The sequence below is a fragment of the Haliotis rufescens genome, unplaced genomic scaffold (genome assembly GCF_023055435.1).
Source record: "Haliotis rufescens isolate VD_foot unplaced genomic scaffold, xgHalRufe1.0.p SCAF_5, whole genome shotgun sequence".
Taxonomy (NCBI): domain Eukaryota; kingdom Metazoa; phylum Mollusca; class Gastropoda; order Lepetellida; family Haliotidae; genus Haliotis; species Haliotis rufescens.
The window spans coordinates 58014750-58040191 of record NW_025964223.1 but is presented as its reverse complement, the minus strand read 5'-3'; the positions used below and the strand labels follow the sequence as shown (position 1 = coordinate 58040191).

The 25442-nt window shown below is 44.6% G+C and overlaps 1 protein-coding gene across 3 annotated transcripts in view; it reads right to left on the bottom strand.

The window, feature by feature from the left end:
• LOC124140293 (hormonally up-regulated neu tumor-associated kinase-like) overlaps window positions 1-25442 on the bottom strand; it is a 40275-nt gene that overhangs the window by 12037 nt on the left and 2796 nt on the right. The window contains exons 1-4 of one of the 3 annotated variants that reach the window (XM_046507798.2): window positions 18553-18909; window positions 12441-12691; window positions 5243-5535; window positions 131-186 (exon numbers count right to left, since the gene is read on the bottom strand). In XM_046507798.2, the coding sequence (XP_046363754.2) occupies window positions 131-186; window positions 5243-5535; window positions 12441-12691; window positions 18553-18556 (604 nt within the window). In that variant the 5' untranslated portion in view covers window positions 18557-18909. Of the gene's footprint in view, window positions 1-130; window positions 187-5242; window positions 5536-12440; window positions 12692-14354; window positions 14673-18552; window positions 18910-25442 lie in introns of those variants that run through there. The other 2 variants (XM_046507799.2, XM_046507800.2) reach the window with 2 other exon arrangements.

Sequence of the window (25442 nt, the reverse complement as noted above, 5' to 3'; positions counted from 1 at the left end):
ACTGGTGCTGAAAGGCATAAGAAACCACGGGCAGCGGATCCTGTCAGTATAAGGGACACAACTGAGATTAGATTTGTGGCAACTCGTGATGCGTGGCCCGAAGGTGGATATGATTAAAACACATCTTTACCGATGATCTTGATATCTTTGGTTTCATCAAGCAGCAAGTTTTCTATTTTGAGATCCCTGAAAATATACAAAAAATAGAATAGTGAGAGATAGGTATTATGGTACAATAAACACACAGTACTCAGTAGACCTCTAGAATAATGCATGTTTCTTTGAATTAGGTGAATATCTCCAAAAATGGACGATGCATGTACCGCGCAGCCCTGAAAAAGCACGTGAACTGTACATGCATACCCCCACCCCCCTCTCCCGGGTCCAAGGGGCGGTCGGGTAGCCTAGTGGTTAAAGCGTTCGCTCGTCACGCCGAAGACCCGTGTTCGATTCCCGACATGGGTAAAATATGTGAAGCCCTTTTCTGGTGTCCCCCGCCGTGATATTGCTGGATTATTGCTAAAAGGGGCGTAAAACCAAACTCACACACTCGCTCACACTCCCGGGTCCAGACTTTGGCGTAATCATTTAGAGATGTTCCTTCAATAACTAAGACTAGTTATAAAGTTATAAAGTTAAAGTTACTCCCCACTGATAGGACGTCTATGCTCACATCTCTACTATCTCTACATCATATCATATATTATGTTTTATTCTAACATTTAAAGCTCATGTCTCTTAACGTGCGAATCCCGGTTGGGCCCGATTATGTTTCTAGGTTTGTCAGCACCATACCCGTGCTCGTGGGTTTCATCGAAGTGGTAAACGTCAGAGACCTGCATCACTTCGGGCTTTCTTCCCACAATAAGCTGACACGCCGTGATATAACTGGAATACTGTTAAAAGCGGCGTTAAACCAAACTCACTCACTCACTCACTCACTCTCTTAACGTGGGTGCGTTCTGGCACGGCGATATAATTTATTCCTGACACGTTACATTAGGAATGAAATTCTCAGATAGTACCAGGGAATAGAGCTGAGATCTCCGCCATAAGCCAACACTTTAACCTCTAGGCTACCCCACCGTGCCTTACAGGTCATGTAATCTTAATATCCTTGACCCTTCTACCGGTTGATGAACATGGATGTAAACAATTAATTATTCATATGAGAACAGTGGCGTGGCAATTGAAAACACAGCGAGATGTACATACGACATGCCTGGGTGAACACAGAGAAAGGGATTTGTTACTCTCTAACACAGAAATGTGCCCATATTCACTTATAACTCCGTATTAAACGCGCTTGAACCGCTCTTTGGCCCTTTGGGTGCTCGGTATGTTAAGGATTACGGCAGTTATTGTCTTCATTGTTCAAGATTAATTGTCCGTTTTACGATCATGGATCGACAAGATGTTGACCACGGGTCAATATCGGTCAGTTTGAAACAGGAAGACCCATGAGATATATGACGTCACACAGTCTTTGATTCAGGGCTATCGAGCTGGTATCAAACATAATGCTATTGCATCTGGGACCACTGCCCACTTGCACAAAGCGATCTTAGCGCTACGACTATTTTAAGCCTATGTTAATGTATGGGAGTTACGATCATCTTAGCGCTAAGATCGCTTTGTGCAAGTGGGTCCAGGACGTTCGTCAAAAAACATCGGGGCCCCGTTCCACAAAGCGATCGTAGCGCTAAGATTATCATAACTCTAATATTTAACATAGACTAACGACACTCGTAGCGCTAAGATCGCTTCGTGGAACAGGGCCCTGGTTGTTTTGTTTGTTTGTCTGTTTAACGCCACGCTTAGTAGTATTCGAGCTATATGACGACTTCATGTGAAGAGTCGATCTGGACCAGACAATCCAGTGAATGATTCAGTGAGCAGCGGTCAACGCCGTCGGGGTACGTTGACACACAATCCACTAAGTAAGCAGGCCTGACCACCCGATCCATTTGGTCGCCTTTTAAAACCAGTAGAGGTTGCCGGGGAACCTTTTCTAACCCCGAATCGCCACGGGACGAAATAGAATCTGTTTTCAGCTACCTTCATCACGTCTGTATGAGTGAGTGAGTTTAATCACCAGCGAGTCGTGCCCCCCGTCACTGCCACGTCAGACAGTCGCCTAGCACCCACACAGTGAGTGGTCATTTCAATATCATTCCAGTTACTTCGCGACGCTTCAACTACCGGAGGCAACTCAACACAGCGATTTGCGTTGCATTAGATGAATAGGCCCCCCGTCCGTTTCACAGAGGTTTTTCAATGTGTCGTCTATTTGTCATTCATAAATCTATATATATATGAAAGTGAGAACTTATCAGTCTTACGCAGTTTAAAATAGACAAACGTCGTAAGGCCGAGGCTACTTTTTGAGAGAGTTAAATGCCACTTTGGACAAGCGTACAAAACCCACAAGAAAAATAATCACGGCGAACCGAGATTCGAGCAGATGATCATAGGTTCCTGGTACGCTAAGGGGACGCAACTCTGCAAAGGACAACTTTGTTAGTCGGGACCGTAATAATACATCCTAAGATTTATTCTGGTTTCTCAGTTTGTCAGGAAGACTTAGAGTTGTTAAACTGCTGATGATGTATTAGATGCGACAGAGCACAGTGTGTGATGCGGTCATGCGGTGAAGCCCATTTCTGGTGTCCCCCCGCCGTGATATTGCTGGAATATTGCTAAAAGCGACGTAAAACCACACTCACTCATGCTGTGATGCTGACTATAATTGTTGATGCATCCTTTGTGTTGAGAACCGATGTGGAAATGTGAAATATTTCTCAAAGAACGTGGCGATAGCGATGGCGGTGTGTACTATATATTGCCTCACTTCTTCAGACAGGGGGGCTGGGATTTTGTCTGGAGATTAGATATTTCTTTTCAGCCAAAGCTTCAAAACCAGATATTATTTTAATTAAAACTATCAGCTCAATATCTTTCTAAGAAAAGTACATTGCAAATATGTTATTTCTGTGGCAGTCTGAAGCATTATTATTTTTTTCAAGAATTTTCTGGGACAATATATTTTTTTCGATAAAATTCCGGGCCCCCCAGAGTATGAAATGGTCTGTCCCAAACTTTATTACAGATATGTTTTTCCACTACATTGTATGTACAATCGTTTTGCCGTTTTACAACAAATTGACACGTACCATTTATAATCGTTATTTGCTGTAATCTCGCAAACATATAAGACAATTTGCGGTGTTTAGTTTATCGATGTTCTATCCAAGCAGGGCGTGCCATTGTTGAACTAGAGCTTACGAAACGGAAAAACAGCGATGCCAGCTGGCTGCCTAGGAAACAGGCCAATGCATTGTCTGACAATGTTGAGACAGTGTGGTTTATTCACATACCTTCCTGGTACTCTGTTATAATAGCTTTGTCCTGATGTCTATCGATGTTTATCGAGTTCATCACTCTTCCGCTCACTTTAACACTACGGCTAATTATAACGTTGAATTGTAGAACAAAACCTACACAGAAATAGGCACACTTCTATCAGAATTAGAGGCGGTCGGGTAGCCTAGTGGTTAAAGCGTTCGCTCGTCACGCCGAAGACCCCGACATGGGTACACTGTGTCAAGCCCTTTTTTGGTGTCCCCCGCCGTGATATTGCTGGAATATTGCTAAAAGCGGCGTAGAACCACACTCACTCACTCACGCTATCAGAATTGTGAAAATTAAAAAGTGTTCATAAGTAACACAGATCCATTATAACTCATTTCGTGGTCATATAACATTCATTTGGTCATTGTTGAAGTATTGTATTGTATGAAGATATTATTAGTTATAATGTTTTATTTATGTATTTTATTGATTGTATAATTTTAGGTGTATTTTAGGCCAGTAATGGCCAGGTGTATTATGTACTATTATGTAAACTATATTATTATTATTATTATTATTATTATTATTATTATTATTATTATTATAATTATTATAATATTGTTTCCGGCACTAAACGTCCCAGCATTCCCAGAGTTCAGCATCCATGGCGTCAACACACACAATTACCTGTCTATGTGTTGGGTTGATTGACGCTGGTAACCGAGTAAGCTTCGCCTGGCGGACAACTGCATCCCCGTGTTGATGCTGTAACCCAGCTACTATTCTTCTCAATATTTTCATCTTTCTAACAGGATTGTTTATACAGTTACGATTGAATCGATGCGATTCTTAACGCGTTGGGCTCGACATAAACGACAATTGTTGGCAGAAAAGACACGATGACATGGCGAGGATACTTTCGATGTAGGTTTTATTTTTTATTGTTTACCCTTGTAAATTGTTTGTTATTTTAAGCTGACAAAATCGTTTATGAGTTCTCTTATCACTTGTGATTCTTGCTGTTTTCACGTACCGACTTTGTGAATGTAATTGGACACGCCCCGATAGGCACCTAACCTACACCGTACTTGTTACCAGGCTTTCTGCACATAATGATAGCAAATCAATGGAAGTTTAAAGTAAACAGCGATCGCTTTGTTGCAGAATCACAATATTTGATCAATATTTGTTTTTTTATTCAGAATGTTTAGACATCCGAGTGATGCACATATATACTGCCGCGTGACGGTGACATCACAGAAACGCCCTGATCTTGTAACATCAGTTGTGTGTATCCCCTTGGGGAGAACAGATACCGATATATGGTATATTGGCATGGATAATTACTGTCCGTCCGTGACTAGTGACAAACCGATACTTATGTAATTTATCGATTCATACCTCTAACACAACATCCGGTTGTCATGCGCACCACCCAAGGTGCTGGAATAACGTCGTTTCGAATAACATTGTTAACTATTTGGCGTTTCTGACTATTCCGTACGAAAAGGGCAAAATACGACTTTTAAAGGTAGCAGAATTAATCGAATTTGACTTTGTTTAAAAACAAAACAAAACACAAACACAAACAAAACGAGAAATGTTTCTCATCGTCGTGTGGGTCTTGTAAAACCTAGTGGTTTTTTTCTCCGTTTCCGAATTCAGTCGTTTCACATTTTAGTCTTCAATAAGTGTTATCTTTCCTTTTTGGAATTAAAAACTAACTCTTAAGTTCGTGTCTCTGGTTGTCTTTTTTCATTCATTGTTTTATATCATGGCCATGTACACGCAAAGGTGGTTCAACTGAGAAGATATTAAGCCCGGGCCTTATACGGAGAAGTTTCATGAAGAAAAGAAAGTCTCGTAAAACTTCGTTAATGTTTCACCTTACCTATGCAATATCCCGGCGCGATGTAAATAGTCCACAGCTGAGACAATCTGACGTATATATCGCCGCACTTCTTTTTCTTCTAACTTCTTCCGCTTACAAATGTAATCCATGAGATCTCCGTGCTGACAGAGCTCCGTGACGAGGTAGTAGCTGTTCTCCGTCTCCATGATCTCCAGCAACTGCACGACGTTCTGGTGACGGACCATCTGCAGTAGTCTCCCCTCTCGGCGCAGATTTTTCCGCACATAGGTGTCGCTTTTCGCCCGTTTTTTGTCTATAACCTTAATTGCTACCTGAAAAAAAATGTAGAAATTTGCTTTACAACATATCTGGTTGTATGTCCGAGGGTAGTTCATCGACTTGACATCACAAAGAAATACACTTTGTTCTTAGATTGATACCTGTATTGCCATATCAGCGTTGATGACTGGTGGAAGAAAATCAAAAAGTTCAAGAAATCTGTCTATCCACACACAGGGCCTGTTGAAACGCAAACATTAGCAGCTACAAGATATGGTTACTGCCCATGTCGCAGTCCTTTCATACAGAACTATGACTCTGGTTGTGAACTGGGCCCGTTCTACAAAGCGACCGTAACGCAACGACCGTCGTAAGTCTATGTTAAAGTATGGGAGTTACGATCACCTTAGCACTACAATAGCTGGAATGGACCCCCGGTTTATAGTGACCATGTGTCTTGTAGATGCTATTGTTTGCTTTACAAGCTCCCATGTATCCACCCATTTAATACTTATTGAATCAGGTAGACACTGCAGAATTCAAAGAGAAGGCAGAATCTGTCAACTGTGTAGTTTTAATAATATAGAAGATGAATATCCCACTATACTTGTTTGTCCATTTTACGTTGACCTTAGAAGCCAATTCATCAATTATTACGTTTTCAAGGGTCCTCACTTATATACATTTTACTTTGTAATGAAGACAAAAAATAATACTGCCACAATTAAAAGAAATGTCAGTGTTCATCTTCCTTGCCATGAATCTCAGAAAGCATGCCCTTACTCAACGATTTGATGTTATTTAACAGTTACCATGGCTATTGATGTATATTCTTTTGTATAAATGTACCCTCAACTACCTTACAATAAGCCTATTATTGTTACGATTCTGTTAGTTTGCTTCGTAAATAACAGACTGCACCCCCCTCCCCCCCACCCCCCCCCCACCCCCCTAAACACACAAACACCGCCATACCACCCCCGCCCCTGTGTACTATTTGTTCATGACACTGTGCCTTGCGCTTGAATATATTCTCCCTTCTGAAATATCCCTATCATTGTTGTGTGGCATAGGTTGACCGGCGCTCATCACAGAGAACATAAGACACGGTATTACTGCCAAGGCCACAATCTCGTCCCGTGGTCAGTCTAACATCACCCACTGACCACCGCTGGATCTGCAACTACTGCTTGGCCGGTAATATATACCCCGACACGCACGCACGCACGCGCGCGCGCGCACGCACGCACACAGATACACACAGATACTCTCATGCACGTCGCGCCTTAAGTGTAATCATCTTGAACATGATTTCACCTCACCACCCAACGCGTCTTAAATAACATCACACATGCACCTCAAACGACCCACTTCAAATATACCTGATGTTCGGACCAAACCCGATTATTGCCACGTCTTCCGTGTTTGGTATGTTGCGTTCATCACGCTATGATAACTCTGCCCACTTATTGAGGCCGTGTCGGTCGTGATAACCAGGCACACAGTATCAAAGAACGTGTCTCTGCCTCGTCCTGAAGCAAGCACCCCATGTCCTGTTTCACTTTTACATGCCGCGCACAGGGTATTTACTCGTTGATGTGCTGTACGTGGGGTTATATAAACATATATCACCCAGTGAAGTAATCACTTGACAAATACATACATTGAGATAGAATGTCACGAGTGCACACACTCCACAGCATAAACCTGGCTACCTCGAGGGCCCGACCCCCTGGCAAGGAACTTGGAACACAATTCAGGGCGATATCAGTGTTAAACTTGCCTGTATAAAGACTTAGCGGTTTGTGGTAAGGTTACTTATTCTCTGGCATATTGACCACGAAGTAGGCGTTTACTGTTATGGCCATCTGTGTGTACAGGTAGTGACCAGTTCTGTCTGTGTGCGCACACAAATCGGAAATTGTGTTTGCGCTTGAAGAAGAACTTGATAAAATAATTAAAAAAACAACACCAGTCTTATGCTGCGAGATATGTTAGGGAATAATCGTGATTGATTTATCCTTCGGGCCTAATGGTCTCCGATACAATTGTCCACAATTCTCACCGTCACCCTAACTTCCCACCCCCACCAACCACCTTCACCCCCACCAACCACCGTCACCCAAACTCCCCACACTCACCTCCCACCATCACCCCAACTCCCCACCCCCAACAACCACCGTCACCCTAACTCCCCACCCCCGCCAACCACCGTCACCCCCACCAACCACACTCACCTCCCATCGTCACCTCAACTCCCCACACTCACCTCCCACTATCACCCCAACTCCCACCAACCACTCACCTCCCACCATCACACGAACTCCCCACCCCACCTCCCACCATCACAACAACCCCCAACACCCATCAACCACCGTCACTCTAACTCCCCACCCCACCATCACCCCAGGGGCGGTCGGGTAGCCTAGTGGTTAAAGCGTTCGCTCGTCACACTGAAGACCCGGGTTCGATTCCCGACATGGGTACAATGTGTGAAGCCCATTTCTGGTGTCCCCCGCCGTGATATTGCTGGAATATTGCTAAAAGCGGCGTAAAACCATACTCACTCACTCACTCACTCACCACCATCACCCCAACTTCCAACCCCCACCAACCCCCGTCACCCCAACTCCCACGAACCACCGTCACCCTACCCCTCCCCAACAACCACCATCATCCCCTCAAACCACTCTCACCACCACCTGCCACCCCCACTCCCACCAATCACCATCACCCCAGTGATACACGATCGGTCTCCAAATTAAAGTTTCTATCTACGAGTTATCAACACCTGTGTTGAAAGGTCCCCGAGGTATGTATGCTGGCGTAGCCTGGCTACATGTCCTACTGATGATGGATAGAGTACACTCCGGTTGCAAATAGGGGGCGTGTGTCATCGGGGTTCATTATAAAAGTAATCTAAACTGACTGTGTCAGAACTAGGACAGATCTCAACTGGCGTTCTATAGTCAAATCACGGTGTTACGCGACTATGTATTCATAGCAAGAACGAGCATTCGTGTGTAGCACGAACCCAGTCAAGGCCCGGTGGCAATTGACAGTGTAAGTTGAGTTGTGCTGTCGTTCGTTCGTTCGTGAGTGAGTCTGGTACAACGTCGCTTTGAACAACATTTGAGATATATTGTTATCAAGTATGACTGAGTGCCGCATATTGACATCGCTTTGAACAGTATATCACAAGGGTAACCTAAAAGTGTAGCACGTACTAGATGACAAGCACTCTACTGAAACCCTCGAGCAAGGGTATGGTGCTAACATACTAAAGATTGGCAAGCCTGGGACTGGAACCGACGGTCATCGGATCCTGACACGACTAAGGGGCGCAACTCTGCACACTGAATTGAAGCTACTTGTAGAAAGCGTTGACAAAGAAACAGCTGAGAGGTTACACATAACAATAACATGTACTTGACTGAAAGATCGTACATTGTATGTTCATATTACATTTAGGGTGTCTAACATTGCTTGAATATACGAAGAATTAAAACACCGTGTGCTTGGCGCAATTTGTTCCACAATATGCGGCTGGACGTCTACAATTGACAACGACCTCGTGCATTGGACGTGCAACAATTCCCCGCGACTTCGCGTGCTGGCTAGTGATATGGATAATGCAAACATCACTGCGCCAAAACAAACATAACAGAGAGATACTGGTTTGTTCAAACAGGAACAGCAGGAATACATGACATTTATCTGATACCATTGTTCGCTGACTTGTTGACGTCAGTGGTATTGGCTTGTCCGGCTGTTATCACTGTTTACTGCAATGTTCCCCGCCGGATCCACACTATCCACAATACACATGTACGTGCTGTTCCCCGCTAGACCCACGCTAGCCACAATACACACGCACGTGCTGTTCCCTACTAGATCCACACTAGCCATAATACATATGCACGTGCTGTTCCCCGCTAGACCCACGCTAGCCACAATACACATGCACGTGCTGTTCCCCCTAGACCCACACTAGCCACAATACACACATGCTGTTCCCCGCTAGACCCACGCTAGCCACAATACACACATGCTGTTCCCCCTAGACCCACGCCAGCCACAATACACACATGCTGTTCCCCGCTAGACCCACGCTAGCCACAATACACATGCACGTGCTGTTCCCCACTAGATCCACACCAAATACAATACACAAGTGCTGTTTCCCGCTAGACCCACAATATTCCACGTGGCGTTTGCAGTGACCTTGTCTGACTAAAGTTTCAATGTCGAGTTCCGACCTACGGCCATCATCTGGAACAATCATGGTGGCCGTGACACTGTTGGCACCAACACGTGGACAGTGCGCGCTGCAGTAGTTCCCCAGCCTCCCCCGCCACGTGCTGGGGAGCGTGATGAACGTCCATGTGCATCCCTGGTGACAGTGTCGCCGGTGTCAACTTCAACACTAATGATTCCACTTTTCACAAAGACAGTAGACAAACGGAAATCAATAGTTTATAAACGCAGTATGTGTCAGCCATGCTGGCAGCGTGTACAGTTTACATACACTGCCTGATCACACTTGTCATGAGAAAGTGAACGGCATACACTCCCAGCTTCATGTGGAGTGAGTGTGTTTAGTGTTGTAAACATATTCCATCAATATCACGGTGGGTGAACCCAAGAACGGGCTCGTCACATGGAACCCATGTGAGGAATGGAACCCGGGATTACGCCGTGACGAGCCAGGGCTTTTACCACTAGGCCATCCCATCGCTCCACTGTATGTAGAGAAAGTGGGTGAGCGATTAAGTTAGGGTTAGGTGTTGACAGCTAATAGTCAATATGACGTAGTTCACAGACAGCATTTAAACATAGTTCCATTAACAGTGGTGGAAGGGTATGTGCGGGGATATAGGTCGCATAACGCTACACCTGACCTGACCATTAACCCGACAGAGCGTGGAGCAATCGAACAAAGTGATCTGAATGAGAATTCAAGCTTTGATCCTGGCGTAATGGAGGGGAAAGTATAATTAACTACCATATACCAGAGCTAGATAAACACATTACAATGGAATGGTTTCTGTTTCCAGTCCCGAACACATTCAGGGAACACATTCAGGGAACGCATTCAGGGAACACATTCGGGGAACACATTCGGGGAAATACATTCGGGGAACACAATTAGGGAAAAGATTCAGGGAACACATTCGGGGAACACAATCGGGGAATTTTTTCAGGGAACACATTTAGGGAACTTATTCAGGGAACAGATACAGGGAACACATTCGGGAAATTTATTCAGGGAACACTTTCGGGGAACTTATTCAGGGAACACTTTAGGGAACACATTCGGGGAACACTTTCGGGAACATATTCAGGCAACCCATTCGGGGAACACATTCAGAGCCAGGTTCTCATTACGCCACAAGTCAACAAGTTAAGTTCTGACATTTGCAACACAATAGGAGACTAGATTATTCAGTGAGTCTCCAATAATCTGAAGATATTGATCTTGGAAACAGGCTAATTGACATAGGATGTGCGGGATTTACGGTGTATTGTCATAAGGTCAACCAGGAAGTGAATCTTGCCAACGCTGCCCGCCCCGAGGCAGAAGACGTCAGGGAAGGCTGCGGTACACGTCACTGTTATGATGGGAATCTGGGCATTAGGTTCAGGGCCACCGCTGTAACGATGGATGCTTTATGCTGCTGTACATCAACAGGGACAGGTGAACGCGAGATGTGATCTGAACCTAATCACCTGGTTCGACCGAGGCCACTCTCACCCCCGGGGAGACACTCGAAAGTAACGGGCACCTTGTAGCGAACTATTGAGGCAGGAGTTATTAGTCATTGATTACATTCCCTGCCCCTCCGAGCTAATATAATATTTACGACACGGCAGATGTAAACAGCAACGCGGACAGTGAAGCAATTCTGCAGTTGCCAAAAAAACCAAACGGTGCATGATGGAAAGCGAAACACAGTAAACTCTCTTCAACTCGAACTTGCGTTACTCGATACACCGATATATCGAGTATAACTGGCTTGACTGGGGATCCTTATCGGTACTACGATTTAAGATCGGGCCCCGTTTATTTCAAACTTTGGCCTAACACCGGATCCCCGTTTGTCTCGAATTTCGGTTTAACACCACTGCCCTACACCCACCTCCCTTCGTGTTTAATTTCGGTTAACTCCGGTCTCCCATTGTCTCGTTGTCTTTTTAAGTAAGGATAAGAATCTACGGATAAACAACTTCTTTATTACAATTAAGAGCGACGTTTCGGTGTAGGTTCTAACACCTTTATCAAGCAAATGTTAGAACCTACACCGAAACGTCGCTCTTAATTGTAATAAAGAAGTTGTTCATCCATAGATTCTTATCCTTAGTTAGTACTCCAACTTCTAAATGCCTATCAAAGAAGTTATTCGTTGTCTTTTTAATTATGATTTACTCGCTACTTGTTAACGAGGCTTTACGATAACATGTTTATACCTCGCCAAACTAGGCACAACAAACTCTTATCTCACAGCAGAGCATCTGACAGGCTTACATGTCCCTGATACTGATAAATTCCTGTTTGTGTCTATACGTCATGATATAACTGAAATACTGTGGCATAAACCACAACTTCAAGACAACCCCCTTCCCAACACTGCAACCAAACTGACCCGTGAAGATCCGGGGTAGAATAGGTCTTCAGCAACCCATGCTTGCCGTAAAAGGCGACTATGCTTGTCGTAAGAGGCGACTACCGGGATCGGTGGTCTGGCTCGCTGACATGGTTGATGCATGTCATCATATCCAGCAGCGTGGATCGATGTTTATGATGTCAATCACTGGATATTCTGTCCATACTCGATTATTAAGAGACCGCCGTCATATAGCTGAACTATTGCTGTGTGCGGCGTTAAGCATAAAACAAACAAAACAGTCTCTGTGTCGATGTATGTATAATGTGTTCATGTCGTCATTCTGGTATTACCTTCTCTCCCGTGGGGATGTGCAGGGCTTCCTTCACCTTAGCGAACGACCCCTCCCCTAGCGTCTTGCCCAGCAGGTAGTTCCCCACCTTCTTGGTGTGGGCGAAGTTCTTGATGGTATCCTTGGGAACATCCACCACCTTGTCGGGGAGGTGTTGGGCAGGGGTCAGGGATGACGTCACGGTCATCTCAGATAATCGTCCAGGTTCGCGCATCACCACATTCAGGGGGTCAGTGTGACGTTCTACCACACCTGGAAAAAGAGTGAGTGAGTGAGTTAAAGTTTAACGTCACATCGGCAATAGGTTTAGCCATGTCGTGACGACCTGAACATAGAGACATTGATATAGGCACAGAGTTACACCAAGGGTGTCATGTTATGGAAATTACACTTAATAGTAACCGACAGGCAAACCAAGTCAAACAGAAACATTCATTCAAATGTTATTTAAAGGTTCACTGTATGAGTGCGTGAATTTGTTTTAACGCTGTTTTGACACATCACGGAGTCTCAGCATGGCGTTAAAGCAAACCATTATCCATTAGTTATCCATTTCTGATATGTTTACCCCTTTGGTGAAACCCACGGGCACGGATAAGGTACTAACAAACCCAGAATCATGATCTGGGCTAACCTGGATTCGAACCTCGCGATTCAAGGGGCGCAACTCCACACAGCGAATTGCGGCGCCTTAGACGAGAGACCCGTGCTCCATTGCGGTATTGAAAAACATGATTTACAGGGTGCGTCAAAACTATAGCATTACTGACTGAGTATGGTTTTACGCCGCTTTTAGCAATATTCCAGCAATATCACGGCGGGGGACACCAGAAATGGGCTTCACACATTGTACCCATGTCGGGAATCGAACCCGGGTCTTCGGCGTGACGAGCGAACGCTTTAACCACTAGGCTACCCGACCGCCCCACTATAGCATTAAGAAAGCGAAGCCCATAATATATTTGGATATCAAACGACATTTGATCCCTGCATCCAATCCACTAATCCTTCCCGGAGCATGTAAATGTTGATTACATGGAGGCAATACTCTCTTTTTACATCTTTAACGCTGATGAGTGTACCTTTGACTCGAAACCACGTCGTCAGTATGGACAAACAGAATTGATATTGCTCACGTTTACAGCCTAAAGAGGAGGTCACATAGCCCATTCCTTTACACGATATACACATAATAGTCCTATATATGTCTCAGACGTACGTAACCAATACCAGTAACGGTTTTCATCAGTGAACTGTGATAAAACGTATTGTTGACTAATGCTTAGTCTCTAGAATATATTTTGATAGAAACAAAATAAATCCATTTAAATTAAAATTAAATTTATATTGAAAAGTGAGATGGGAGATTCAAAACTTGAACTGGAGAAAATCTAGACTTGCTTCATTTAGGGCTTTTGCATTACAGAAAGGGCTGGAAGGGAAATAATATGGTGAGACAGACTAGACGTTCTAGACTAGACTGTGAGACAGTGAGTGATTGAGCATGGTTTTACGCCGCTTTTGGCAACATTCCACCAATATCACGGCGGGGGACACAAGAAATGGGCTTCACACATTGTACCCATGTCGGGAATCGAACCCGGATGTTCGGCGTGACGAGCGAACGCTTTAACCACTAGGCTACCCGACCGCCCCTCTGTTAGACAGACTAGACGTACTAGTGCATTGGGGTAATAATACATGTTCATTTTTATAGTAAATACGTCTCACACAACAACAATACCATTGTGGTAGATATCCAACATAAACGTCAAACAGTAGGTACAGTAGAATAAAGAATATATATACGAGGTTCGAGTAGCAGGATTGTACCGCCACTGCTGTTAGGCGTCACGAGACCAAAGCCTCACCTGAAACACGTGTGTTTGTGAACACTGAGACCATCTAAACTTACCTGGGTGACGCTCTCCGTGAAAGTACTACCTCTCTCCCTTGGCTAACCCGAAACACTGGATCATATCACCCGGTTAAAAAGTGAATCTCTTAGCAACAGTTCAAGTTGAAAATCCGCATAATCCGTGAAAACTGGGGTAATATCTCTAAACGGGTTGCCGTGAGGTAGTGGAGGTGTGTTAAGCCCGTGTCTAGCGTTCCCTGGGTAAACACAGACTGTACCCCGGCCCCCTTCACTATCTCAAGAGGAAACGGCCTTATCTGACTCTCACAGCGCCCTTCCGTGAGATGTGGCGGGTCAATAATCTTGTCACAACTACAACACGACCGCAGTATCACGGACCGAGTCCAACTATAGCTTTCTCCGTGCTTGTGGCAGAGCGCGCTAGTGACGTTATAGTGTTACGTGCTGCAATAAAATAAAACATGTTTTGTGTCTTACATTGTTGTCTTTTGCTGGAATAGAATGACGTTTGGCGCGTCTGGTATTGTTGATATAGTATCATGAGAATCACTTTCAGGTTAACACGAATCGATACGTTTTGTTTGTTTGTTTGCTGTTTAACGCCGCACTCAGCAATATTCCAGCTATATGACGGCGGCCTGTAAATAATCGAGTCTGGAACAGACAATCCAGTGACAGACAACATGAACATCGATCCACGCAATTGGGATCGATGACATGCATCAACCAACTCAGCGAGCCTGACAACCCAATCCCGTTAGTCGTCTCTTACGACAAGCATACTGACAGAATACGATCCCATTTTAATTGTCCGACCATGATGTAAACACCTCCTCGGTAACTGTCGCACCATTTAAATCCCGTAGCATGTCTCAACTGTCGGCATTCAGACAATCTCGGGTTTTTACATACAACAACCACGGGAAAGTAATGCACTGAATGCGTTGGGTCGCTTAAAGCCACATTTCCCTCTACTGTAACCTCTGTCAATAAAGCTACCCAGTTAATTCAAATCGTGGTTCTTTCAACTCAATTGAAAATGCAATATCAATCCGAAAAGTCGACTAAACTATTTTCTGTGAATAGAAACAGCGGACATAGCGTCGATATATGCTTACAAACTGATGCATACAAAACAGAACCACGGTATACAATGCTCCAGTGTTCGAGTACGGTGCGTCAGTAATAGGTAGGCTTTACAGTACATCGTTACGTATGAATACCCTGATCACATAAAACATCATTTACAAACGAACAAATACATTCCATTTGCGTTGAGTCGTATTGGAATTTCGTTTAGTCAATCGACAGGATCCATATTACGTGGTGTGTCCAGTCTTTCTTCTCCCGTGCTGATGTCTCCGTGTTGTTAACAACGTCAACTTCACTACGTGTCCCATACATCATCTACACGGCGGCAACTCGCGCGTTTCACATCTATTGTTTCTCTTCCCATTGTTACCATAGCTGTCTATACGCACGACAGTATCAAACACTGCAGCCGTTCACAATGGTAATAGAGTACCAACAAATGAGTTTTCTACAACGCTTCACTAAACATTGTCTCTGAACGTATTCCTGTCACACTGTCAGTGAAAGCGATTGAATGGAACGAATATTTTGAAAGCAATTAAATCAAGACAAATACACTTGTATATAATTTCGTGCATACCCAAGAGTAGAGCGTCCGCCCGGAGAGCGGAAGGTCCGGGGTTCGAACCCGGGTCGCGTCATATCAAAAGACGTTAAAAGATGGTACTTGTTGCTACCCTGTCTGGCGCTCGGCATTAAGGGGCTAAAACAAGGACTGGTCGGTTCTTAGTCAGTATACTGTGTCTGAGTTAGGTAATCATGTTAAACTGTGGCATGGTATCTCGGTGGGCTAGCACTATAAATCAGCATCAGTCCAGACTAGTACAAGCAGCCACACACACACACACACACACGTGCATGTACGTCGCTATATAAGTGTAATAATCTTGGACGCGACGTTAAACCCAATTTCACCTCACCTCTGACGTGTCCTCACATACCTGTGAGAATATCTTGTATACACCATTAACCCCTGTTCCGCAGCATGTACTCAACACATTTTCCACCCTAGGAGACGTGAGGGTCCCTAATTGCCTGTATGTTAGTCTAATACTTGTACAGATACTGTTGCAATGACGGCAGAGATATCCGACTTTAGTTCCACTAAATACTAATACTCCCACAACAAGCTCCTTGTACTGACAACACTCACGCCTTCAGCAAAGTCATACGCTGACATACGACGTGATACACCGATATACGATGTGATACACAGATATACAGTGGGATGCAATGATATACGATGTGATACTCGGATTCCAGATGTCATCCAGTGAAATGCGATGTGGTTTCAGGCAAATACAATATGATACATGATATACGATATAATGCAAGGATATACAATGTGATACAATTACATACAATGTATACCGTGATATACGATGTGATATAGCTAAATAAGATGTGGTGCAATGATATACGATGTGGTACAGAGGTATACGATGTAATCCAGTGAAATTAGATGTGTTTTAGGCAAATACAATATGATACACGATACAATGATATGCGATGTAATACAAGGATATACAATGTGATACAGTGATATACGATGTGATATAGCTAAATAAGATGCGATGCAATGATATACGATGTGGTACAGTGGTATACGATGTGATACACGATACCATGCTATGCGATGTAATACAGGGATATACAATGTGATACAATGATATGATATGATATCCGATGTGATATAGCTGAATAAGATGTGGTACAATGATATGCGATGAGATACAGTGATATACGATGTTATATAATGATATGCGATGTGATACAGTGATATACGATGTGATATAGCTAAATAAAATGTGATACAATGATATACGATGTGATACAGTGATATACGATGTGATGCACCACACCATGCTATGCGATGTAATACAGGGATATACAATGTGATACAATGATATGATATGATATCCGATGTGATATAGCTGAATAAGATGTGGTACAATGATATGCGATGAGATACAGTGATATACGATGTTATATAATGATATGCGATGTGATACAGTGATATACGATGTGATACACGATACCATGATATGCGATGTAATACAAGGATATACAATGTGATACAATGATACACGATGTGATACAGTGATATACGACATGATACAGTGCTATACAATGTGATGCACGATACCATGATATGCGATGTAATACAATGATACAAGATGTGATACAATGATACACGATGTGATACAGTGATATCCGATGTGATATAGCTGAATAAGATGCGATACAATGATATACGACATGATACAGTTAAATACGATGTGATACAGTGATATACTGTGTGATACAATGATATACGATGTGATATAGCTAAATAAGATGTGATACAATGATATTCGATATGATATAGTTATAGACGGTGTGATAAACTGATAAACGATGTGATAAACAGATATACGATGTGATACATATATAGGCGATGGGATACAAGGGTATACACTGTCATACACATACATGTATATGCAATGTGATACAGTGATATACGATGTGGTACACATATATACGATGTGATACACGATCCCGCGATATGCGTTTTAATGCAATACAGTGATTGGTATACGAAGTGTGACAATGACACACAATGATATAAAGTGTGATATCACGCAATATAATGATATCCAATGTGGTGCGATATATCCAGGTCGGACAAATCAAATACACTGCCAGGCAAAAGAAAGTATACACTTGGATTAGACCAACAAACTACAAGGATAGGTGTTACTAGGCTGAACACAGTCGCCGAAACAATCCACACTTAAAGTCCAAAGCTATGATACCCGTATCAAATACATCACCATTGAATAACCATTTTTTATTTGGTATATTTTAAGCTACCTACAAACATGGGTGTATACATTCTTTTTCGCAATTTACATACACATTCGGACTAAGGAAACTGTCAAAACGCTCCGTGGTACCATCGGTACGAGAGCCACCAAGGCGGAACAACATCAACGAAGAACTGTCAGAGACAAGCGATTATTTCTTCCCAAGTTATTTCAAAGGTACATAATATATCACAAGATAAAAAAAATAAAATAAACTTGACTGCAACTTGTTTTGCTTCTAAGAAGACACACAAATTGACATTATTGTAATCGTCCACGACAGAAACAATACCTACCCATGCCAGCGTAAGTAAATTGTCCCTCGATGTCCCTCCACCGCCTGTCCCCTGGTCACTTTGCCCCGGTATGTCTACCTAGTGCCTGATGTACGCTGCCCCGCGCGGGTCTCCACAGGGGGGTGTCTTGTCACGTATTGATTTGTAGATTCACAAGTAAATACACACGGAGATACTAAAACAGATCCTCGGAATACTTCTGTAAACGTATCTCTTCTCCCCCGCGAACAAAGAGTTTTACAAGTCCAAAGATAAATATGTTGTGGTTGATAGATGCATGTAAATAAAGCGAAGGCTGGGCTGGATAGTATCAATATAACGGCGTGCACATCTCGTCCTATGGTAGTAGCAGGTATGTCAACAGTGCACACTGTCATCTATACCTGTATGGATATGTGTCCATGTGTCTTGACACTTGACACTGGGGCCTTGATGACTTGCATTATTACTTGCGATCACGTTACTGATAACTTATGTTGTTACTGATAACTAACAGCTGATAGGTGAGTAATCATTTTCGTTTTGTCCTACTTTCCTAGACTTATCAACATTGACAATCTGAGTGAATGTTTCAATGGTATCACGATAGCTCAGTTTTATGTTGGGCGGTGGAGTAGCCCAGTGGTTAAAGTGTTCGCTCGTCACGCCGAACATCCGGGTTTGATTCCCCTCATGGGTACATTTCCGTGTTCATATTGCTGGTATATCGCTAAAAGCGGCGTAAATCCATACTCACTCACTTGAAATGAAATGAAAGCCCGAAGCGCCACAGATCGCGGACGTTCCCCGATTTGGTGAAAGGCACGGGAATGGTGCGATGGGGCCAAGAATCATTATGAGGGTTGATATAGGGTTCCAGCACTGCTACCACCCGTGAGCGTTACTACAGCATGACGCAGACAACTACACATTTACACAGAACCCCTGTACGAGTTTAGTTACCACATACTGGCAGTTCAATCGATTTAAAATGAGAGAAATACAAACTCGCCATTACGCACGGTTCTGCAAGTTGTATTAAAATTAGAAACGATGATGTTCAGGATATTCATATTCACATCTCTGTCAAAAACGAAACCAACAGAGTCCAAGCAACTGTCATACACAGCCATACAAAATATTGCATCAAATACATCACTACCGAATAACCATTTCTTGTTTGTTTCATTTTAGCCACCATCAAACAAAAGGGGTGCTGACGGTCGTTTGCCCGGTTGTATATGAACCCCTGTGGAATGGTTTCTGTGGAATCTTGTGTAAGAACCCCCTGGTTTCAAGGCCCCCCTGTCGGCCGCCTCACGTTATTGAATCCAGCATGGAGCGATGCTATCACCGGTTTAATTAAGAAAGGGGAGGCTATTAATATTGGATTGTTTCGGAAATCGCTAGGGAAAGGAGAAGCATTGTTTACTCGTAACCAAGCATTGTTAATACCACATTTACTTTCACGGCTGGGGAGTTACACAGAGATAAATACGGACAAACGCCGAGCACAGCGTTTCAACAAACCCTTGTCATGAAGCCTCGATGTCCAACACTTGTCTCTGCTCATATTGAGAGGATGATCGCGCAGACTTGCGTTAATTCAGCATATAGCAATAGGTGGGCGGACCAGTATCAAGGCCACTATTAATGGTGGGCGTTCGCTTAAAGGGAGCATGTGATATTATGTCGAATCTATTCATATATATAGTGAAGTGTAGTAATTTTAACCGTTCGATAACACATACATCTTGACTGATTGTCACCTACATCACATCACCCGTGACAAAATCTGACTGTCGTGCATCCGGGCAGCGTTGGACTGTTACCTCACCGTACCCATGACAACGCTGGACCGAATGTCACGTCACCGTACTCGTGACAACACTAGGACCACTGCCACATCAACTCACCGTTAACGTGACAACACTGGACCGACTGTCACGTGACATCACCGGACGCGTGACAACACTGGACCGACTTCACCTCACATCAGCGAACCCGTGACAAAATCTGACTGTCATGCATCCGGGCAGCGTTGGACTGTTACCTCACCGTACCCATGACAACGCTGGACCGAATGTCACGTTACATCACCGGACGCGTGACAACACTGGACCGAATGTCACGTCACTGTACTCGTGACAACACTAGGACCACTGCCACATCAACTCACTGTACCCGTGACTACCCCGGACCGACTGTCACGTCACATCAAAGTCCCCGTGACAACACTGGACCGATTTCACCTCACCTCACCGTACCCGTGACAACACTGGACTGACTGTCACGTCATATAACCGGACGCGTGACAACACTGGACCGACTTCACCTCACATCAGCGAACCCGTGACAAAATCTGACTGTCATGCATCCGGGCAGCGTTGGACTGTTACCTCACCGTACCCATGACAACGCTGGACCGAATGTCACGTTACATCACCGGACGCGCGGCAACACTGGATCGAATGTCACTTTACAACACCGGACGCGTGACAACACTGGACCGACTGTCACGTTACATCACCGCACCCGTGACAATACTGGACCGACTGTCATGTTACATCACAGGACGCGTGACAACACTGGACCGACTGTCACGTCACAGTCCCCGTGACAACCCTGGACCGACTGTCACGTCAAATCAAAGTCCCCGTGACAACGATGGACCGACTTCACCTCACATCACCGTACCCGTGACAACACTGGACCGACTGTCACGTTACATCACCGGACGCGTGACAACACTGGACCGAATGTCACGTTACATCACCGCACCCGTGACAACACTGGACCGAATGTCACGTCACATAACCGTACCCGTGACAACACTCGACCGACTGTCACCTCACATCACCGAACCCGTGACAACACTGGACCGAATGTCACGTTACATAACCGTACCCGTGACAACACTGGACCGAATGTCACGTTACATCACCGGACGCGTGACAACACTGGACCGAATGTCACGTCACATAACCGTACCCGTGACAACACTGGACCGACTTCACCTCACATCACCGAACCCGTGACAACACTGGACCGAATGTCACGTTACATCACAGTACCAGTGACGACACTGGACCGAATGTCACGTCACATAACCGTACCCGTGACAACACTGGACCGACTGTCACCTCACATCACCGAACCCGTGACAACACTGGACCGAATGTCACGTTACATAACCGTACCCGTGACAACACTGGACCGAATGTCACGTTACATCACCGGACGCGTGACAACACTGGACCGAAGGTCACGTCACATAACCGTACCCGTGACAACACTGGACCGACTGTCACCTCACATCACCGAACCCGTGACAACACTGGACCGAATGTCACGTTACATCACAGTACCAGTGACGACACTGGACCGAATGTCACCTCACATAACCGTACCCGTGACAACACTGGACCGACTGTCACCTCACATCACCGAACCCGTGACAACACTTGACCGAATGTCACGTTACATAACCGTACCCGTGACAACACTGGACCGAATGTCACGTTACATCACCGGACCCGTGACAACACTGGACCGAATGTCACGTCACATAACCGTACCCGTGACAACACTCGACCGACTTCACCTCACATCACCGAACCCGTGACAACACTGGACCGAATGTCACGTTACATAACCGCACCCGTGACAACACTGGACCGAATGTCACGTCACATAACCGTACCCGTGACAACACTGGACCGACTGTCACCTCACATCACCGAACCCGTGACAACACTGGACCGAATGTCACGTTACATAACCGTACCCGTGACAACACTGGACCGAATGTCACGTCACATAACCGTACCCGTGACAACACTGGACCGAATGTCACCTCACATCACCGAACCCGTGACAACACTGGACCGAATGTCACGTTACATCACCGGACGCGTGACAACACTGGACTGAATGTCACGTCACATAACCGTACCCGTGACAACACTGGACCGACTTCACCTCACATCACCGAACCCGTGACAACACTGGACCGAATGTCACGTTACATCACAGTACCAGTGACGACACTGGACCGAATGTCACGTCACATCACCGAGACAGCTTCTGACACGCCATGTTACACATTTGCACCTGATATTGTGTGTTTATTGTCTGTAATTGACAGTAGCGCCTACTCAACACAAAAAAACCCGTCAACATGATGCTGCAGAATTAGTCAGATAACGGGACGCCAAGATAAGATAACCTGTCAAGCATTGCAACAAGCGATCTATAATTGACCGGGAAGGTTCACGTGGGTTCAGGTTTATGAATGAAAGCTAACATGCATACATCATGGAAACTGCGAAATATTAAGATGACATTTTAAAACAAAATAGATTATTCATACTAATTTTGAACGCCAGTTGTAAACATACCATGACGAAATGCGTCACTTTGTTCTGCAAACTGTACAACTTGGTCAGTGAGACAACACCCGTCATCAGAACAAACATGTCATCAAGTACAAGCTTGTCAACAATCAATCGAGGGGTAATCGACTGATCTAAATATCGATCATCTCCAAGACCTGAGATGCGTGTCGGAGGAACCGTTTCATGTTGCTGAGTGATTTCACGTGTAAACATGACTGGCAGGTATTGATAAAGAGGCTGTTAGTACTATTATATGTCAACGACTGATGCGCTCCAAGACAGGCCATTTCACGTGCTTGTATATTTAAAAAAAAAAATCGATTTTGTTTTATTTTCCCTTGGAACAGTAGTTCAAGGCGTGTCAGTATGCATAGCAGAAAAGCAGATTATAGACGCGTGTCACTGTTTGTAGGGCGTCGATAGACGACGCAGTGAGTGAGTGAGTGAGTAAGTGAGATAGGTTTAACGCTGCTTTGAACAGTCCATTGGTTATGTTACGGCGTGTCAGCTTGATATGGGAGGAAAGCCCGAAGTGATGCAGGTCTCGGGCGTTTACCACTTTGGTGAAACCTACGAGCACGGGTATGGTGCTGGCAAACCTAAAAACATAATCAGGACTTGTCTGTGATAAGAACCCACGAACAGAGGTTACAGTCACGCGTAATGTGCGCAGCTCGATACAGGACAACACGTGCCTCTAGACCACCAAGGGACATAATCGGGACGAGCCCGCGATTCGAAGCCATGATAGGCGGATCCTGTCACAACTAAGGTGCGCAACCCATGCTCCTGTTATATAATACTATCATAAAGAAACCATGAGATGAAGTCAATAAAGACGTGTTTGTTGATGAATGCCACGGTACTCAGCCTTCTTAATGCACATTAAAAGTAATTAAAGCCTATCACATAATTTGTATTAAAAAGGTTTGTTGCCAAACGCCAGACAGCATTTCTACTGCCATATGAAAATGAGAGACAGGTACTATCGGCGGGGCATGACAAGCTTAGCCTTCATCACTGATCCATTCATATTCCTTTCGGACCGTGAGTGAGTGAGTGAGTATGGTTTTACTCCGCTTTTAGCAATATTCCAGCAATATCACGGCGGGGGACACCAGAAATGGCCTTCACACATTGTACCCATGTCGGGAATCGAACCCGGGTGTTCGGCGTGACGAGCGAACGCTTTAACCACTAGGCTACCCGACCGCCCTTTCGGACCGTGAAGATCCGGGGTAGAATAGGTCTTCAGCAACCCATACTCACCGTAAAAGGCGACTATGCTTGCAGTAAGAGGCGACTAACGGGATCGGGTGGTAAGGCTCACTGACTTGGTTGATGCATTTCATCGTATCCAAATTGCGTGGATCGATGCTCATGGTGTCTATCACTGGATTTTCTGGTCCAGACACGATTATTTATTTCTACAAATTATCGAGACTGATTATTCTCAGGCGTGGACGTTTTGATTTACTGCAACACTAACCCATCGGTGAACATTTAAAACATTCTCTCATTAGGCCTGTTTGTCAGGTAACAATTCGCCTGAAGCTGCTCTACCAAGCACTATTTCAAGCCAGTAGCGGTGTCTCATTTTCAGACATATCCCTCCAAGGAGTGTGATTGCCATCTCAAGGGGAAATGGACTTAATACGAATGAAAACCTGGGCGTCAATATACTGAGTCCAGGGACCTGTTCCACAAAGCGATCTTAGCGCAAAGACTGCCGTAAGTCTATGATAAAGTATCGGAGTTACGATCGTCTTTGAGGAACGGTGTGAGGTGAGGTAAAATGGGGTTTAACGTCGCGTCCAAGATTATTGCACTTATATGGCGACGTGCATGCATGTGTGTGTGTGTGTGTGGCTGCTTGTACTAGTCCGGACTGATGCCGATTTATAGTGCTAGCTCACTGAGATACCATGCCGCAGTTTAACATGAATACCCCACTCAGACACAGTATACTGACTCCGAGCCGACCAGTCCTTGTTTTAGCCCCTTAATGCCGAGCGCCAGACAGGGTAACAACAAATACCATCTTTTAACGTCTTTTGGTATGACGCGGTCGGGGATCGAACCCCGGACCTTCCGCTCTCCGGGCGGACGCTCTACCTCTAGACCACGGAGGCGGTTCTTTGAGGAACGGAGCCCTGAACGCGAAAAATATCCTAAAAAAGGCTAAGATTTATTGCTCTGCTCAGTAAAATGTTTCATATGCAACAAAGAAAATAAAAGTCATAAGAATCCTCGAGTGTACGATTCCGACATGCTACGTGTTTATGAATCACTATCAAATATTGATAATACCAGCTGTTCACGAAAGGATGAGGCTATTGTTTCTGTATTGGAATCGAAACAAGGGCTTCAGTGTGACGACCGCTGCAACCACGAGACCTACCCGACGTACCTGAATGCGTTAAATCGTCAAGCCGGAAACACGGTCTCGATAGTCTACATGGGTATAACAGCCATCAGAACTATCGTCATTATATTTATTTTTGAAACGTTAAC